The sequence below is a fragment of the Leptonychotes weddellii genome, chromosome 1 (genome assembly GCF_054177405.1).
Source record: "Leptonychotes weddellii isolate Sample4059 chromosome 1, ASM5417740v2, whole genome shotgun sequence".
Classification (NCBI taxonomy): Eukaryota; Metazoa; Chordata; class Mammalia; order Carnivora; family Phocidae; genus Leptonychotes; species Leptonychotes weddellii.
In genome coordinates this window covers 128,140,969-128,160,862 of record NC_138369.1, presented here as the reverse complement: position 1 = coordinate 128,160,862, position 19,894 = coordinate 128,140,969, and the positions used below count along the sequence as shown (strand labels likewise).

Here is a 19,894-nt window from a genome sequence, read left to right as displayed (position 1 = left end):
AATATTCTATTTTATTGATTTTCTATAATTTATTTATGTAGCAATTGAGGAACATTCAGATTATTGTCAATACTTTTTCCCCTATAAACAATGTTTCCACACTCTTGTACAATAATCTTTTTTCTGTTATAGGAAAAATCCCAAATGTGGGGTTATTGGGTCAAAGGTTATAAACAGTTTGTATTTTAATGACATTTGCTCATATACTCTGGTTTTACTTTTAAGAGCCACAGACATGAGCAGCTTTCTCTGAGCGGTGCCTGCGTCCCTGGTCTGCCTCTCTGGCTGGCCCTCCTCGCTTCCCGAGGCCGGGCTCTCCCCTCTCTGGCTGCCAGCTCACACAGCTGGTCCCTCCTTCACACCGAGGTTGGACACCACAGAGATCTCCCCAGCTGTGGTCTGGCCCAGGGGAGGGTCTCTGAGTCCTGCCCCTCTTGGCCTGGCTGGCCCAGCCCCATGATGGCTCTAGCCCGTGCTCCCACCCTGGCGAGAGACAGGAAGGTTCGGTACCATCTGGGAAGCTGTACAGGGGTGGGGTGGGGGGGCTGCCCTGAACTCACCTGGCCTTCGTTGAGCAGCCGGAACATGAGGCCCCCGTCAGTGTCGGCCCGGACCACCACGGCGTGAGCAGGCACGCGGGCCAGGTGGCATCGCCTCCATTCGGTGACATCGGCCCGGCTGCCATCCCGGCATAACAACTCAAAGTCCTGGGACAGCAGCGCCTGGCCCCAGGAGGGAAGAGTTTTCCCTGGGAAGATGGGAAGCCTGTGGTGAGCCAACTTCTGTCCTGGGAGGGGTTTGGGAAGGGCCTCAGGAAGGCCCAGGAAAGGGAGCTGGGCAGAGGCTAGGGTGGAGAGGGCCACAGACTCATGGTGAAAAGAAACTCTTCCAGGAGGTGAAGACCCAGAGCTGGGAATGACAAGGAGCTTGGGGACTGCATTCCACAAGACCAGGTGTCTCAAGAGACTGTCATTATTGACTTGCATTTCCGACCTCTCACCAGTTTCTATAAAGCACATGGCTTGGAGGTATCTGACGATAATACAGCACATATAAACAGGACTGTTCATTAACGTTAAGAAGACTAAGAGAATCAGGGGAGCTCAGGGAGAGAGAAATGTACCAGGGGGTCCCTGCTGCCCTTGGGCACTCGATTTGGCTCTGAGCAGTGGACAGGGGCCACAGTGGGAACACAGCCGGACAGAATGGACCAAGAACAGTAGCCCGAGAGGAAAGGGTAGCTTTCCAAAGCTTTGCCCACGCATTAATCCAATATTACTCTATTCATGTTTTGGGATATTTCCTCCAAGTCGTTTTTTCTATTTTCTAATCATTTCTAACATGATTAAGGACATACCTGATAGGCAATCTTGTATCTTACTACTTTTTTTTTTTTAAGATTTTATTTATTTTTCAGCAAGAGATACAGCGAGAGAGGAAACACAAGCAGGGGGAGTGGGAGAGGGAGAGGGAGAAGCAGGCTTCCCGCAGAGCAGGGAGCCCAATGCAGGGCTCCATCCCAGGACCCTGGGATCATGACCTGAGCCGAAGGCAGATGTCCAACGACTGAGCCACCCAGGTGCCCCATCCTACTACTTTTTTTAAAGATTTATTTATTTACTTGAGAGAGAGAGAGAGAGAGAGAAGGGGGAAGGGCAAAGGGAGAGAGAAAGAATCCCAAGCAGACTCCCCGCTGAGCATGGAGCCCGATACAGGGCTCTATCTCACGACCCATGAGATCATATCTGAGCCAAAATCACGAGTCGGACGCTCAACTGACTGAGCTACCCAAGTGCCCCACTACTTTTTTTTAAAAAAATTCTTTATTTAAGTAATCTCTACACACAATGTGGGGCTTGAACTCATGACCCCAAGATCAAGAGTCGCACGCTCCACTGACTGAGCCAGCCAGGAGCCACTCACATCATACTTTTTTTTTTTCACTTGTCATTTTAAAGTATTTTCCCCCACCCTTTTGGAAATTTTCCATAAAACTCATTTATAATAGAAAGCCAGATTTATTTGAGTGAATATCGACACCAGATAGGAATATTAAGAAGACAAATTTTAAAATTGTAACTCAACAGATGGTCTTATATAACAATATTTTTATGACTTTTAAATTTTTCAAATGAGGAGGATAAGACTCTGCTAGGAAATAGGAGGGGTAAAAATAATTTGTGGGGTCCTGAAAACTCTTCACTCCAAAGCTATTTCAAAACAAAACCCAAAAACTGAGAGTCATAGTTTGGAAACCTCCACGAAGGTCACGTTTAATGACTGCGTGGTCGTTTATAGCACTCTCAATAATCACCCTGTGCCATATTCTCACCTCCCTCCCCAGCTCTCTACTTTTCAGCTGCTGCAAAGCCCTTGTGTAGAGCTCTGGGGGATCATCTGGCCTACCCCGTGACACAAATGCACCAGTTAGGTATTTCAATTGGAGCCTCCTCACTACTTTAGACACTTATGTCAATTCCCATTATTGCTCTTACCAAACTTTTGCATGAAGATCGTCTTTAAAAAATTACGTCCTTAGACTTCCTTAGATTACCATCAACATTTTATTCTAATTAATTAATTAATTAATTTTTAAAAAAGATTTTTATTTATTTGTCAGAGAGGGAGAGAAAGAGAGAGAGAGCACAAGCAGGGGGAGGAGAAGAGGGAGACGCAGGCTCCCCGCTGAGGAAGGAGCCCAATGCGGGACTCAATCCCGGGTCTCTGGGATCATGACCTGAGCTGAAATCAAGAGTCGGAGGCTTAACCAACTAAGCCACCCAGGCATCCCTACCATCAATATTTTAAAAGAGCCAGTTTTAGGGGCAGCCAGGTGGCTCAGTTGGTTAAGCATCCGACTCTTGATTTCAGCTCAGGTCATGATCTCGGGGGCATGGGATTGAGCCCTGTGTTGGGCTCTGCGCTCAGTGGGTGTCTGCTTGAGATTCTTTCTCTCCCTCTCCCTCTGCCTACCCCCCTCCTCTCCCTCTCTTAAAATAAATAAATAAAACAGCCCATTTTAACCCAATACATCCCTATTCTTTCTCCACCTTTAATATTTTCCTCTGCTTGATCTTGAGGCCCAAGTCCTGGCTGCCCATTTTTGTAAGATCATCTTGCTCCAGAGATAACCCTATGTGCTTCCTCCTTTTTCAAATCATTTTTTTCTCTTTTTCAAATCTGGTTCATATTGTTTGCCTTTCTCGAATGTCAGACCACATGATGGACCTTCTGCTTTTAAAGGTAAAGTTTATGATAAAAAAAAGATTATGATAAAAAAAAGACAATGATCATTATTGAACAGGCAAAACTATAGAGACGAAAGTGATTGGTGAATGCCCAAAGGGGGCATCAGGGAACTTGGGGGGTGAAAGGTCAGTCACAATCACTATCTTGATTGTGATGGTGGTGGTTATACAACCGTGTTTTTGGCAAAACTCACAGAACTGTAGTTCAGAAAGAGTGCATTTGCTGCACGTAAATTATACCTCAGTTTAAAGAAATAAACGATCCTTAGGCAAGTCCAAATTGGGGGATGTTCTATGAAATAACTGGCCTGATGCCACAAAAACAAGGAAAGATTGAGAAACTGCTCAGAAGTGAGAGGAAACTAAAGAGACCTAACAACTAAATACCGAGTATGATCACAGATTAGGTCCTGAGCCTGGAAAAAATTGCTACAAAGGATAGAATTGGGACAATTAGTGAATCTGGAATATGTGCTGTAGATTATAGTATTGTGTCAATGTTACAATTCCTGAATTTGATAACTGTACTGTGGCTAGGTCCACATTTCCTTATTTTTAGGAGATACACACTAAAATATTAAAGGGTGTGATGCAGGCAAATGTACGCTCAAAGAAAGAATACATACAAGTATAGAAAGAATAATAAATCCAATGTGGCAAATGCTAAAAATTGGAATCTGGGTTAAAAAAATAAATGGGGGTGGGGCGCCTGGGTGGCTCAGTCGGTCAAGCATCTGACTCTTGATTTCTGTTCAGGTCATGATCTCAGGGTCGAGAGATGGAGCCTTGAGTGGAGCTCCAGGCTCAGCAGGGAGTCTGCTTGAGATTCTCTCTGCCTCTCCCCGCAACTCTCTCTCCAAAATAAATACATAAATCTTTGAAAAAAAAAAAAAGGGAGTTCTTTGAATTATTCTTGCAACTTTTCTGAAGCTCGGTTGTTGCAAAATAAAAAAAAAGTTAAATGACAATGATATAATGGATCTACACACAACACTAACCCAATTTCCTAAGACCTCCTTCAGGGATCCGGAATGGCTTCTCCAGATAACAGGAGAAGGAGGGGTAGGTGAGCGTTCATGCAGAGACTTGCAAATGTTCTGCACAATCAGAACCCAATCTTGAAGTGGAAGCCAATGCCAGACACAAACCAGAGTCGGGCAGCTGTGTCCCCCAGCCCCCCTCGCCCCACGGAACAGTTTGAACCCCTGTCAGAAGACCCACCCTTTCAGGCACAGTTATAGGGCCCGCGGCCCTGCTCCTGGGGCCGGCCGCCCCCACTCACCGTCCGTGTTCTCCAGCACCGTGCTGTGCTTCACAAAGGCTACGGCCCCTGCCCCTTCTGCCAGGCACCTGCGGGGAGAAACCAGTGAGCCTGGGCGGGGCCGAGCTCCTCTGCCCTCTGGAGGGCTGTTCTGGGTTGTAGGGCTCCGTCCTGGTGGGCCCAGATTTCACGGTCGGGCCGTCCCAGGGTCCAGCTCCCTGGTTTGTTTCCTGTGCGGCTTTGCCAAGCTGTGCAGCCCTCTCTCTCACCTGTCCAGTGGGGATGAGAAAGCTCTCACGGCGAGAGACCCTTTATGGGCAGTCCAGGTCCTCTACAGCCGAGCTGGGGGCCTAAGGGAGCAGGTGCTCACAGGGCAATGCTCGGGGTGTTTTGAAGATGCGTCTGCCCCGAAGCAGGGGATCAGACAAGACTTGCTCATGCCACACCAAACACCCCTGAGTGGAAGGGACCAGGACTTCCATGGATCCTTTATAGGTCACCGCCCCATGAGGGCGGCGGACCAGGGCCTACTGGGCAAAGGCTGCTTGGGTCCCCACAGGCAGCAGAGAAGCAAGGCCTGGACTGGGGGAACACCATGAGAGTGGGGTGGGCCAAAGTGTCTGGTTTGGAGGACTGAGGACTGTTTCCTCTCTGTGCCAAACTGTATTTACCCGGGTCCCACCCGGCTGTTTTTGCCATTTTCTCCTCTCTAAGCCCTCATCCCTCTAAATACACTAAACATGTTGACTTTGTGAGCAAACCCAAGTCTGGCATATTCCAGTTGGACGTTTTTAAACTAACCTGGTACCTGAACTATATAAAGGGCACTTTGATGAGATGCAGCCAACATGCCACTCCCCTAGGCCCGCTCAGGGCCCTACAGTTCTCCACCCGCACTGTGGCCTCAAGGTCCCCGACTCCGCTCCCCGCGCCCCCGCCCCCCCCTCACCGGAAGGCCCCGCTGTAGTCGTAGTATCTCTCCAGGGGGCTCTTGTCACACACGCCCTCCCCAGCAGCATCGCCCCTGCACAGGCGACAGAGGGACTCGGAGTAGCCGGTCTCTCCTGCCCCGGGGACGCAGCTGCCCCCAAAATAGTCGCTGACAGCTGCAGGAAGGAGGAGGGAGAGGGCGGTCAGTCAGCCACACACCAGTCCCCCCAGGCAGGGCTCCCCCATCTCAGGCTGCAGTGGGGCCGGGCCCCCCCATGGACGCGCGGGACCCTCCAAGCTCCAGTCTGAGCAAAACGGGGGCACTGGCCCGGGTCAGTGATTCCCAAACTGGGGCCACAAAAGCAGCCTTGGGCGTTGGGAGTGACGTTATTGTATTTTATTTTTTTAAAGATTTATTTATTTATTTGAGAGAGAGAGAATGAGAGACAGAGAGCATGAGAGGGAGGAGGGTCAGAGGGAGAAGCAGACTCCCTGCCGAGCAGGGAGCCCGATGCGGGACTCGATCCCGGGGCTCCAGGATCATGACCTGAGCCGAAGGCAGTCGCTTAACCAACTGAGCCACCCAGGCGCCCGTGACGTTGTTATTTTAAAATGGCTCAAGGGACGAAAACATTTATCCCCAAACAACCACATAGGACAACCATCAAATACATTCTGTTCTCATTGTGGGTTTCACTTCGAATCAGTTATATGTAATCAATGAAAGTGGGGAAGGAAAGAAATTATTACGTAATGCCATAATTTCATAGACGACACTTTTCAAAGCAAAGGGAGGGCAGGGGAACGGGGAGGAAGGCCTTATTGGTACAGTGGTCGGGATCTGCATGGTTCTGGGGCCCCTGCGAGCACCGTGGCCCAGCGTCCACCCTGTTGGCAAATATTTATCCTGTGCTAAGGTCACCTTAGTGCCACGTAGGGTGAGCAGGATGCTGGCGCATCAGCCAGCTAGACCAAGCTCTTCCAGAGTGGGCTGCCTTTCCTGGTCTTCTTTTTGCATCCTCCCAGGGGAGTAGAAATTTAATAAATGTGCCGACTAACGGTTAGACCACTTGTATCTGGCCATCGGAGACGACCTGGCTTCCAAGCTCCCGTGGGTCGTGCTGGTTTACGTGGTAGCTGCGGTTGTAGGGGGCAGGGTGTGGGTGTGTATGCGTGCATGTGTGCGCTGTATGGGCTCGTGCACCCTGTGTGTGCACATAGAGGTTTGTATGTATGTGCGTGCACGTGTCCATACGCAACAGCAAGGTGCCCCCAAGAGGTATGGAAGTTGAGCTCATAACGACAGCCCTGCACACTGAGGATACACGCTGTGCTAGGCACCGTGTGGAGATGTCCTGTGAACTCTCTCAGCCCTTCCAACACCACAGCCGTGTACTCTTCATTGTCCTATTTTGCAGATGGGGAACTGAAGTTCAACGAGGCAGAGCCGCGTACTTGAACGCAGACATGCTGAGCCGGGGCTGAAATGTACAGCCCTCTGACAGTGAACACCGGGCTTTCAAAGACCACCATTATGCTCTCCCGCGGGCTCTCCCACCGGCCCCCAGCCCCAGAAGTACCGGTCACCTGGGGGACAACCCGGGAGGCGGCACACTCACTGACAAACTGTTGGGGCTGTGTGTGTGATCCCCAGAGGGCGGTTTACGAATGTGGCTGTCGTAGGTCAGGGGCCACATCATGGTACGGAGCCCACTATGGACAGACTGTCAGAGCGGGGTGGCCAGGGAAGAGAAGCCCAAAGCATGAGAAGCAGGACTTGTGCCCTGGCCACCAGAATGAGGGCTGGGGGCTCCAGCCAGGTGCACAGGGCTTCACCTCACTCTCCCGGCGTGTTTTATTCTCAACAACCCCTCTTGGATCACTCTCAACTCCCTTCCACGGGAGAACATTCTATTTGCAGCACAGCCCTCTTTTCACTATAAATCAATCAACCTGGGAGCCGTAGGTCTCTACCCACTTGTGAGCTTTCTGGGTGCAAGCCGGCAGCTTGTTCGGGGTCCTGAAAAAACAGTTTCTCATCTGTCCAGCTGAGGACACGTTTCTGGAAATAGGGACCTGCACAGGTCTACAGCAGGTGAGAGCTGCTCCCTGGGCATCACTGCCTCCCAACCGTGGGTGGGCCTTGTGCTTGGCTGTGTCCTGGGGGACCGGCAGGAACGAGCAAGGGTCATGTGTCAAGTGCCCCGGAGGGGCCACTCCACCAGAACTTAAATGGTAGCAGCACCAGGCCGGCCAGCACTAACGAGGAAGGGGTGATACCACCATCCAGGGGCCAGGGAGGCCCTGGAGGAGACGCGACGGTGCTGTTCCTTAATTATAGGAGGCTCAAGGTGAGCCCGAGGGAGGTTACCCGTCGGGGGAAGTCAGGGCAGTGGCGAGAAAGGAGACCCAGCGCGCCTGCCAGAGAAGCCCCTGCCGGGCCCGAAGCCCTTACCCTTGAGCACGTCGCAGCCCATCACGGACAGACGGCCGCTCTCCACCAGGTAGCCCACCGGCACGTTCCAGCCCACCGTCCTGTTGATGCCCGTGTGACAGGACTTCACACCTTTCAGGGAGTTGATGGTCACGGGGGAGCCCCTCTTGACCACGGCGACAGCATAATAGGAGGTACCGACCTCTAGGAGGAGGGACAGGAGAGGAGTGAGGGCGGCAGGGGAGAAGCCATGAGAGAGGCCAGAACCCTGCCTGGGAAGGCTGTGGGAGATGGGGGTGTGTGTGTGTGCACACAGGCACCTGGGCATGCGCACGCACGTACACTTGTGTACGGATGTACGCGTGCCTGTGCGCATGGGCTTCCTAGTTGCCGAGAGAGCAAGTGGGTACAATCCACACGTCTTAGCAGGAGACTCCGGCCTCGTCCAGCCTCACATAGTAGCTATCAGCCCGAGAGGCTCCTTTCTCCCTTCTCCCTCCCACGTCAGCTGACACTTAGCTGAGTCTACATTTGTGCATGTCAGGGGGGCTCTGTAGCTACACTGAAAGCAGAAATAGCCTGCAAGTCTTGTGTTCTCCAAAATCCCGGCCCTCTGGGGGAACGGAGAGGGACTGAGGGGATGGTATCGTGGTTACGGGGAGAAGAGTGGTGGGAGGAGCGGGTGCAGCAGGCAGGATCTTCACCCAGATTAGGTGCTGAGAAGGTAGGAAGGAGGGAGGGAGGGAGGAGAGGGAGAGGAGGAGAGGGGGAGAGAGAGAATATATGAAACTAGCAGGGCCCCAAATCACTCAAAAACGTGAATGGGATATAAGTGGGTGGGCAGCCTTGCAAAAGATTCCCCTGGGCCAAATGTGGCCCATGGGGGCCATTAAGACAAGACAGGGATGACTTATCTATGGGGACTGATGACGAGAGGGCATCACATCCCCCTACCCGCCCCCACATTCACCCCCCCCCCGCCCCCGCCAACTGCCCTGTAGTGGTGGGATGCCCATGGTCAGAATGAAGCTGAGTTCTAGAAAACAAAGCCAGTGTCATTTCTTGCACAGCTGAGCTAGCCCCTGCCAACCTAAGCAGCCTGGCCTGGTCCCACCCTCTGATTTACCCACCGTGCCCTTTCTTTCTGGTTCCTTAAACATACCAAATTCTGTCCCACCTGGGACGCTTGTCGGGGTTCAGCTTAAACATCGCCTCGGAGAAGCCTTCCAGTCTGCTCTATTTCTAGGTCCCCCCACATTCCTTCTTTTCTTCCTGCGGCCTTTCCTTCCTCCACGGCACCTACCACATTGGTGGCTACATTTCTTTGTGTTTATTGGTTTATTGGTTCATCTGACTCCTGCTCTCCGAGGGCAGGAACTGGCTCTTTTGCTTACGACTCTGTGCTCAAGACTGGCCTGCGGCAGGTGCTCAGTCAGTGTGCTGAATTCCAGAGGGCCAGTGAGGTAGGGCAGTTTCTGGCCTTTGCGTGGGAAGGCCGGCTGGGTTGCAGGGTTAGGCTCTGTCCTGTGTCATCGGACGGTCATCAGTTCACCAAGAAGCCAAGTGAGGCCCTGTGCTGGGTACCAGGTACCTGGGGCTTTACAGGGATGAGGACCAGGCCCCCCTCAAGGGACTCACTGTGGTGAGGACGGACAGCAAGACAGAAGAGGACAGGATCTTAATAGCGTGACTCAGAGCTCCGGGAAAGCAGGGAAGAGAAGCCCTTTCAGGGGTGGGAGGGGTCAGGGGAGCTCTTGGGGGTGACAGCTGAGCTGGGCTGTGACGGGGGCTAGCCCTCTGGACGAGTAGAGGTGGTGGGAGAGCTCCAAAGGGCCGGCTGGGTTAGAGGCATGTCTGGTGTGAGGTGCAGGGACTGGGGCAAAGGAACTCACATTTCTAAGCACACACCACGTGTCAGGTGTGCATCTGCTGACTCATCTAATCTGTGTGACAGGACGGGGCTCACTATCCCCATTTTACAGTCAGGGAAGGAAGGTTGTTCAGGGTCACAGAGGATCACCGGAAGGGGTAGAACTGGGATGTGTTCTGGCTTTGCTGGGCTCTGCAGGTTCTAGTCAACCCCTCTGGCCCGGCCCTATTCCTCCTCCATGCTGCTTCTGACAGAGGGCCACTGAACTTACACCCAACTCTATGGCAGACATGGGGCAGTCCCTCAGTAAGAGCTTGTGGGTAAGTTACAGGGGCGATGGGCTCCCCACAAGAACAGACTCCGGTCAGCCCTCTGTGTCTCTGGCACCCCTGCTCTGAAGGGGGTGTCAAGAGAGACTTAGGCGCGGGGGTCTCTGTAGGTTTGTCTGGCCTGGACCCCAGGACTGTTCTGGGGACAGGGCTCCTGACCAGCTTGAGGGCTATAGGGTTGGGCCAGGCCCAGCGAGGACACACCGCAGAGTGTCATCCTCTTGTCCTCCCGCCCCTCCAACCCGCTCAGCCCTCTGACCTTGATCATATACTTCGCCCACCACGGGCTTCAGGCCGTGCTCCTTCCCTGCCTCATAAATGGCTCCTCCATCCAGGGTGATGGCATCAGCCTCCCGGGCCTGCTGGGAACATGTGGGTCAGCGCAGCCCGCCCACCTCGGCCCATTCAGCCAGGAGCTCAGGGGCATCCATTAGCCTGCCTAGGGCCCCTTGAAAAGCCACGGAGGTCCATACTGGTCCTCTTTGTCTGGCCCGGGAACCCTGCCCTGGCTTGGTCTTGTACCACCAGGGCCTAGAGCGCTTACCCTTTACCAGGTCCTAGGTGACCGCTCTCCTAGGCCAAGGGCTTGCCTTGTTTTCTAATTATGTTATTTAAAAATGATTTTCTAGGGCTTCTAATGGCTTTCCATAGTAAAAAAAAAAAAAAAAAAAAAAAAAATTAGACCGTACAAAATGGTACGTAGTAAAAAGGGAATCTCCCTCATTTCCCAATTTCTCAGTGCCCTGACTCCACTGTTAACCTGTTTCTCAGGTTTTCTAGGAGGCAGACTGAGTCCCATAAAGGCCCTCTTCATTTTTTCCCTTTTTATTTTCAAACACAAATGGCCTGTGGTGCCAATTGTATTTTCGAACACAGTGTCCTGAGGTGCATGATAAAATTCTAGTTCAATATAATTGCTTTCCTCGCCATGGAGGCTGACCTAAGCCCGCAGCCCATGTGGGACTTGGCTTAGGTCTGGGGAGAAATCAAGGGCCAAGTTGAAGTGCAAACCCAGGTCCCCTGGTGCTTCCGTCCACACACTGTCTTGCCACTGAAGTCCCAGCTCTGAGGAGCATCAGGGCGAGTTGAGCAGCTCTGCCGCCCGCAGTCCCCCACCCAGGACGGCCGGCCCCTTTTCCTCCTTCCTGAGAAACTGCACAAGCCCCATTCCGGAAAACCGCCACCGAGGGCTCAGCTGCCCGGGCTCCCCTGGGCGGGGTGGGGCGTGTCCCTACTCTAGCAGGGACCTTGGGGAAGGAAACCTCTGCCTCTTCGAAGCCTTTCCCCATTGAGCCGGGGCCCCCCCTGCGGCCTCCCTGGCCTGCGCCCTGGCAGGAAGCAAGCTGGCCCCTGTTGCCTGGGAAACTCAGGAGAGCCTCGGCCTGGCCCCGGCGGGGCAAGTCAGGCCCTCCTCCGTGAATGACGCTGTTGTGCAGCCCCTCCTGAGTCAGAGCCCTCCTGTCTGGCAGGCGGCCGTGGCGGGGCGGGCGCGGGGGGGACTCACCTCGATGAGCCGGACGCAGTGGTCAGTGGAGGTGCCCTGGACACACAGGATGGGCGGCTGGATACCGGCTTCCTGGAAGGCTCTGCTCATGTCGTGGCATTTCTGCTGCTCCGGGTCTGAGGTGGTGCACCACCGCACCTCCATCCTGCTGAGCGCTGGGGGCGGGACAGTGAGGCCCAGGGCCCCTAGCCTCCCAGCCCCTGCCCCCCGCCCCGATCCCCCCCCCCCGAGGGTTGTGTGACCCCAACAACATGCATAGTCGGTCCCACCCACTGGGAGGGACTGAGGCAGAGAGACGGGTCACAGACCGGAAAGGGGCTGGGCTCACTGGCAAAGCTGTGTGTGGGGCCGTGCATATCCCCGCACTTGGGGCAGATGGGGCAGCTCAGAGCCTGGCCCTTTACAGAGGCCAAGGCCGGGGGCAGGGGGGGTCTCCTAGGGTAGCGCTCAGCTAGCCCCAACCTTGTTCACTGGCCTGGAGAGCAGCCTGCCGGGTGGAAAGAGCACTGGCTGGGGAGTCCTGTCTGGTTCTGGGACTAGGCCAGTCCCTGTCCGTCTTGGGGCCTCTGTGTCCTCCAGCCAGAGGATGATAGGTTCTCTCACTCAGGGTCCCTGCACCCTCCTCATGAACTGGGAAGTCGTGGCTGCCCTTGAGGAGTCTTGCACCCCCTTGGAGCATCTGTGATTATGCTCACTGCAAACCCACCCTCAGGGTCACCCACCCCTGCCAAGGGGAAGCTGAGGAATCAGCAGGTTGAGTTCAAGTTTCTGCTCCTGGAGAAGGAGCTGGTGACTTCAGGCAACTTATTTGACCTCTCTGAGCTTGCTTTGTCATCTGAGAGCACAGATGAGAAAATCCACCTTCTGTGCTGAAGTAAACCTAGGTAGAGAGCCAGGATGCACGGGGCCTTGGTCGCCTTTTGCTTAGGCCCCTTCTCCTGGTGGGGACCCTACTGGGTCCCCGCACCTGACCAGGTCAGAGTCCTGGAGAGCTCCCAGCCTGGGGGCCCAGCAGAAGTGGTGCCAGACTTCCTTGTGGTTGATGCCTTTGCAGACCCGAAGTTCCTCCATCCCCCACTCCTGCGGCCCAGCTTTGGGTCCAGTTCCTGGCCCCCAGCGACCAGGTCATCCTCTTGTGGCAGCCTGTCCTTCCCATCCCCACACCAAGGGTCAAGACTGCAGGTTCCTCCACAGCCTTCCTTTTGCCACCCAACTCCAGGCAGCACCCTGGAATGTGAAACTGCCGCCCCAGACTGCCTGCTCTCCAGAGCCCCAGGCCTGCACCTTGGTAGGCCTGGCAGGTGCAGAGTTGGGGCCGGGGTGGCGGGTCCAGTGTATTAGTGAGGTCAGAGCGACGAGGCCACCCTTGTCCGCGGGACCCTGCCCGCAGCTCCCCCAGGCCCCGCCTCACCCCTCAGTGTGCTGGGCCCGGGCTCCCTTGGGAGCGGCGGTGCAGACACGGGGAGACAGGGCAGCGCCCCTTCCTCCTCCTTTGCAGGGCGCCCTGGGGCCGGCTCCCGGTCGCATCTCGCGCCCCTCCCAGTCCCTTAGAATCTTCTCCCGCGGGAGCTCGGGAGAAGCAGAGGCGCTGTGGCCCCCAAACCCTCCTGGAGCTTCCGCGCCTATCAAGAGCGTTCACCCTCCCAGCTCTCCTCCTGCCCCCCTAAGGCTCTCCCCTCCACGCCTCCGACTGCTCCTCTCCTTGGCCGGTCAGAAGGCCGGCTTTTCCAAGGCCCAGTTCAATGCTGTTTCCTCCAAGAAGCCCTCCGGACGTCCCAGTCAGCTGGGGTCATTGTCGTCCCCCCCGCCCCCGTCGCACCGAGCGGCGCTTTCCGCCTTTCCAGGCCTCCCCCCTTTCCGGGGAGATACGGATTCAGGACACACTTCCCAGCGGCCTGGGATCCTGCTCGGGGGCTGAGACAACTGCAGGGCCCCCGCCCCGGATCCTGCTCGGGGGCTGAGACAACTGCAGGGCCCCCGCCCCAGCTCCTGCTCCCAAGGCCGGGCGGCCGGGCCTCACCTGTGCGCAGAGCGAGGAAGAGCCACAGAGCCACGCTCGGGCCCCTCATGGCGCGGTCTAGAGCTAGCGGGGGCCGGGCTGGGTCCGCCTGGGTCAGCAGCAGCCGAGGCCTCCCCCGTCCTTCCTCCCCGGCACTGGCCTGCAGCTCCTTAAGTGCGCCCGGGGCGTGCCTCGGTGGCGTCCACGCCCCTGGGGCCCCGCCGCCCAGCCCAGGCTGGACACCTGGACTGACCACGCTGGCCTTGGCCCTCTCTCTGGCGCCCCCTGCTGGAACCTCGGCCGCCGCCGGCTCTCAGGGTCCCAGGTGCTCCTAGCCTCTGGGCACACCCACTTATCTGTCCCTGAATGTCAGGTACCTGTTGTCTGGGGTCTGATTACCCCAGCTCACAGGCTGTTCTAGGGCTCTCTCCCCTCAACTATCGGCCCTCTCCTTGTTCTAGAAAGATCCTCAATATGTGCCGTTGAAGAGGGAAAAGCTCAGATTCGGGAAGGAAGAAGTCAGAATCCCCTGAACTGCAAGGAGGCTGAAAGGCCTGCAAATTCATTCATCAGCCTCTCTGCAAGTACATACTGCACAAAGTGGGGATACAGGGATGAGCCCGGGTAGATGTGGTCCTGGCTGGGGAGGAGCTGGGAGGGTGGGAGTGGGGGTGCCTCTCCTTGGGCCTATGCTGGGGAAGTGACTTCACCCTATGTTCACACATTTAGTCAGTGACAGAGCTGGAACTAGAACTGGGACCCCTGGCAGCTTGGCTCATTCCATCATGTTTTGAAAGATGGGAAGAAGACCAAAAAGAGGGAGGAGGAAGAAACAGAAAAGGACAGAGAGGGACATGAAAGGAGAGAGAGAATGAAGAAGGTGAGGGAGAAAAGGGTGGGTTGTCTATTTTTCTAGGCCTTGGGGTCTCAGAGTGTGTCCCCGGACCCCACAGCATGGGAACGTGTTAGATATGCACATTCTCAGGCCCACCTCTGACCCGCTAAATCAAAGCTCTGGAGGTAGGGCCAGCAATGTATGCTTCTGCTTCTGGTGCCCAGCACAGTCTGAGAAGCACCCTTCTAGGTAGACCAGAAGTGCAGCTCTCCATGTGTGCTGGGGATGTGGGGAGTGGATTGCTGAAATCCTGACTTCTCTGCTTCTCTTTGTGCCCTTATTTTTTGTCCTCGCCCTCTCACAAGTACCCGGGAATGAGAGCCTCCCTGCCTTGGGTAGAGGACAAATGTAATAAAAACACTGAGTGCGAGAGAAGGTGTCCCTGCGTCTGAATCTGTCAGTTCTCGAGCCTGCTCTGCTCTGTGGGGAAGGGAGGCCCGGCTTCTTGGAACAGGCCAGGACGCTGCTGCTTATCACACCCTGAGATGATCCATGGCAATTCCACGGGCTGGACTTCAAGAGACCCGAGCTCTATTCTTTCGTTACCACTGGCCCACTGTGTGGCCTTGGGCAGGTTCGTTCTCCTTTCTCTGAGTTTCAGTTTATCCATATGTAAAAGGTAGGTCATGATGGCTCTGAAGTCTGCTCTGGAGAATCGGAGGGGGACATGTGTGGAAGCTGTTTTTCCACTCCGAGCTGGATCTATCAGGAGGGGGCACCTCTTTCTGATTCACACAGACTAGCAGGTGGCCCTGGCAGAGGGGCTATGGCCTGTCCTAAGAGGATGAAATAAATAGAAGCATCCTTAGTAAGTCTCACCCTCCTGACCACGAGGATGAAAAGGCTCATTTTGTCACACTCCAGGAGCAACCAGAAGGTCCTGGCAAGATTTGTGTTCATGAAGTTATTTCTCTAGCAAAACTCCAGGTGACACTGATAAGGTGTCAGACAGCTACAGCCTAAGAGCTTGGGTGAGCAATTTTGCAGTTGAGGTCCTTTCCCTATCTCTGGGGAGTCATTCCCCTACTGTGACTCATCGGTGAACTTGCTGTCTCTGGGCTCCAGAGGCTTCTATGTCTGACTCATTTGCTTGGCCTTAGCATGGACATAGCTTTGGCCATAGTCATTACACACATAGAGATCTATATGTAATGGGGAACTCTTGATTTGGCTTGAGCCTGGATCCTGCCATTTCTGAGGTATGGACATCCCTGGGTGTATCAGATGCAATGAGACAATGACGACCAGTAATTTAACCTAGAAACAAGTCGTATAGAGGAGCAGAAGCACTGAGGATAGTTTGGTCCCTATTCTGGACTCATACTGAGGAGAGGAAGAGTGCCTTTGAGTTTCCTTCTAGAAACAAGAACTAGTTTCACTAAGACTTCTATGAGATGTTGGGACCTAAACAACACTGTTCTGGGACCATTCCCCCCCACCCCCCCGACTCTATTCCATTATATGAAATACAAAGAGCTCTTCTCCACTCTGCCAAAGACACAGCTCTGGCTCCCCAAGGATTCAGGGTGCCCCCCCACAACATGCAGATTGCTTGCCAGGGAACTGAGGAACAGTAGCAGATGCTATGGGATGGAACACATTAAAGATAGTCTCTGGGGACTCAGAAAGAAGAGGGGGCCTTTGATGCAGGGGGTGGAGAACCTGTGTTGACAGTTGTGAGCTAATGAGCCAGCAAAATATGGAGGCACAATTCTTTTACCCAAAATCTTAGAAAAATTCATATTTTTTCATCTCAACAAACCATGGTTTATATTTTTCTATTTTTATGAGCTGTGATGTCTTTGACTAATTAAGAACAAGCCCAAATAATTTTTATTTGGGGAACACTTGGAAGGACTGGTATGCACAGAGAAATTTAGCGGTGGTGAACACTATACCAGGGACCAGAAAGGAAAGGACTATAATTAAATAAAAAATTTGGCTGATTTAGAGATCTGTAGTCAGACTGTTTTATCTACTCCCATCCACTCTTCCCTCCCAACTGTACCGATTTGCAAATGAAGTGGCCGCTAACACTTTACACAATGATGTTTTCAGGTCATGAAAAGCCAAGGCAGTGAAGACTGTTGTTGTACAAGAGGCCCGCAGGCTGTGCACTCCAATCGCCTGCCATGGGTACCTTACTGGGGCAGACGAACACAAGGAGAAGGCCACCCAATCTGAGACAAACCAAGTACCTAAGGAGGTAAAAGCAGAACAGGGAGAACATGCTCAGTGTTAAGTGGATACTCAGTATATACTGCCGGCATTCAGTTTCCATGGGCTGTAACTAGGGAGTCTTCTGCAGGAGGAGGGACTTAGGGTGGGCCTTGAAGAAAGGTAGGGCTTTGCATGACCAACAGCCACAGACAAGAACTGATGAGGTATGGTTGGCGAGGTAGGTGGCAGGGGATGACTGATTGACCTCATACTATGTTCCAGAACTATACTAGACAGGGTAAGTTAATTGGTTTGGATTTAGGATCCATGAAGGTCACTGAAGAGAAACACAGTCCAAGTTGCATTTTAGGAAAAGTCATCTGGTGATGGCTGGGTCAGCAAGGGGGCAAATTAGAGGCTGAGAGATGAATTAAGACGCCACCTCAGTAACCAAGGCTTGGGGTTGAGGGCGGGTTAAGGATTAGAGTGATGACAGTGGAAATAATAGCAAGAAAAATATGACATTAAGGGATAATCAACAGTATTTGGTGACTGAATATTTGGGGAAGAGAGATGTCAAGAAGCATTAAGGTTAAAATGTGGGTGATGGAGAGAATATTCTATTAAGTACAATCATTATTAGCTACTGGTAGAAAAATAGTTAAAAGGTTAGTAAAGTTTTTTCCTAGTAAGAGTAAGGAACGTCAGATAAACTAGATCTGAAGCAAGCACTGAACTTTCAGAAAGAAAGGGATCTATTATTATTATTTTTTAAAGATTTTATTTATTTATTTGAGACAGAGAGACAGCCAGAGCAGGAACACAAGCAGGGGGAGTGGGAGAGGGAGAAGTAGGCTTCCCGCCAACAGGGAGCCTGATGTGGGGCTCGATCCCAGGACCCTGGGATCATGACCTGAGTGGAAGGCAGACGCTTAACTGCCTGAGCCACCCAGGCGCCCCGAGGGATCTATTATTAAGACATATCTTTTCTAGTCTTAAATACCACTAGGGAAGTAGATATTTTTGATCAAATGACTGTCACAAGATTTAGAAAATCTTTTCGTAGAAATTCATAGTGTGAAACATATGGGACTTTCATCTTGTCTTTAGCCCTCCCATCTGTGAGGTGAATGAACCTGATTTTAGACATCCTAAAGAAAGATTACATCACTTGTTCTAATCTTTTCTTCCATCAGAGAATTCACCATGTCTTGTTTCACATGCTAATTGTTTTGTGCACAGACTTCTACACAGTTTAAAAAAAATCATTTTACTGTAGGTAAGAATTGTCCAAATGATATTGGTCATTAACAGTTGATTTGCAGAAACAGGGATGAATATATGCTCAATTTGAATAGTTTATTCCTATTTTGGGTAACACCAGTAGTTCTAAGGTTCAGTTTAGCGCCAATTAAGAGGAATGACCTAATGTTGTTATTGTTGTCATTTTTGAAAACACACCAGAGAAATCAAGTCATATTACGATCTGAATGGAAAACACGGACAAGGCCCGTTGTGCTAGCCGCATGCCATCAGTGAAGGGGATGGGCAGCTCTGGTTCAAGGATTCCTTAAATATACTGTTTTGGAATTAGATTTCTGTTAATCATAGAATATAAGTAATGTTTAAGATACAGAGAAGTTACCAGCTAAAGGAAATTAGTAGTCATTAATTTAAAAAAACAAGCTACAATCCTTTGGTGTTCAACAAACTAGATTTTCTTGAAAGATTAGGACTGTCTTCATGGACTGTTTTCTAAATCGTAAGGCTATTAATCTCACCTTTAACAAATGTTCTCACTGGTTGCTCAGACTATATATTCTTCTCATTTACTACTATCCTAACTAGACTACATTTATTTCCCTTCAGACACTAGCAATGAGAATCTGGTACGGGTCACTGGCACATCCAGCTTTTGGACCACCTGAGTATTATTCTTGGGAATTTGAAATTCTAAAAATTTGAAATTGCTTACTCTCATACTCTCCTACTTTAGACATAATATTGTTCTGTAAACAGGCTCTTGGGATATATTATTCTGCATTTAAAGTTTGTTTTAGGATAAGCTCCTGTACAACCGCCTAAATGTGTGGATTCTCACAGTAGACAGGGAGGTAGAGTGGGGGAGGGCCTGTCACAGCTGTCAGATCAGAAACCCATTTCTGGTTCTGATCCTTGCTGCTGCAGACCTAAAGTTGCAAAGAAGCACAAAAATGTAGAGGAAAAGACTGAAAACAATCCAAAAGTCCTTCAGTGAAGGGATAGATAAATGAATTATACATCCATAAAATGGACTACTACTTAGCAATGAAAATAACAAACTTGATTCCTGCAGCAACATGGCTGAACCTCAGATGCATTTTGCTAAGTCCAAGAAGCCACACCCAAAATTATTTACAGGGTACGGTTCCATTTATAGGACATTCTGGGAAAGGCAAAACTATAGGCACTGAGAAATTATCAGTGGTTATCAGAGTTTGGGGGTAGGAGTAGGTACGGACTAGAAGTTTTGGGGGTGATTACGAGCTGTATATACATGGGTCAAAACTCACAGAATTGAACAGCATAGAGAATTTTACTGTACATAAATTAAAAAGATATAAAAGAAAATTAGGGGGGGGGCGCCTGTATTGCTCAGTTGGTTAAACATCTGACTCTTGATTTCAGCTCCGGTCACGATCTCAGGGATGTGAGATTGAACCCTGCGTGGGGCTCCACATTCATCAGGGAGCCTGCTTCTCTCCCTCACCCTGCTCTCTCTCACTAAAATAAATAAATCTTAAAAAAAAAAAAAAAAAAAGGATAGTGGCTTCCCTTGGAGTAGGAGTAATGACTGGGAGGGAGATGAGGCGGGGTACCTGGGGAGCTGGTTACGTTCTGTTTGAGCTTCATGCTGATTGTTACATGGGTATTGGTTTATAAAAATTCATTGGGGTATATGTACACTTATGATATTCATACATTTTACATATGTATGTTATACTTCAATAACAAGTAAACAACAAGGGACAGTGGGAGCGAATTCCAGCCTTCACTGTCTTTTAGTCTCCTTCCTCTCATCTTCACCACCCCCCCCCATCTGTATACTCTACTATGCTAGAAAAATTGTAGTGTGAAACTCTCCCTGGTCAGGTTTGGTACCTGTTCCTAAAAGCTTCAAACAACATCAGTTTACCTGACCATCAATTCTGTTCACTATGCTGTTTGGCAGACCAGGATTTGTTTTGCCAACTCTCAGGTAACCATATTTGGGCATGGAATGAA

The 19,894-nt window shown here is 51.7% G+C and overlaps 1 protein-coding gene across 4 annotated transcripts in view; it reads right to left on the bottom strand.

Moving 5' to 3' along the window:
• Positions 1-13,896, bottom strand: part of MELTF (melanotransferrin) — a 27,248-nt gene extending 13,352 nt beyond the window's left edge. Inside the window, exons 1-7 of one of the 4 annotated variants that reach the window (XM_031038610.2) lie at positions 13,597-13,896; positions 11,577-11,731; positions 10,332-10,434; positions 7,895-8,077; positions 5,459-5,615; positions 4,531-4,598; positions 561-748 (exon numbers count right to left, since the gene is read on the bottom strand). In XM_031038610.2, the coding sequence (XP_030894470.2) occupies positions 561-748; positions 4,531-4,598; positions 5,459-5,615; positions 7,895-8,077; positions 10,332-10,434; positions 11,577-11,731; positions 13,597-13,645 (903 nt within the window). In that variant the 5' untranslated portion in view covers positions 13,646-13,896. The remainder of the gene's footprint in view (positions 1-560; positions 749-4,530; positions 4,599-5,458; positions 5,616-7,894; positions 8,078-10,331; positions 10,435-11,576; positions 11,732-13,596) is intronic. The other 3 variants (XM_031038607.2, XM_031038608.2, XM_031038609.2) reach the window with 3 other exon arrangements.
• Between the last annotated feature and the right edge of the window lie 5,998 nt (positions 13,897-19,894).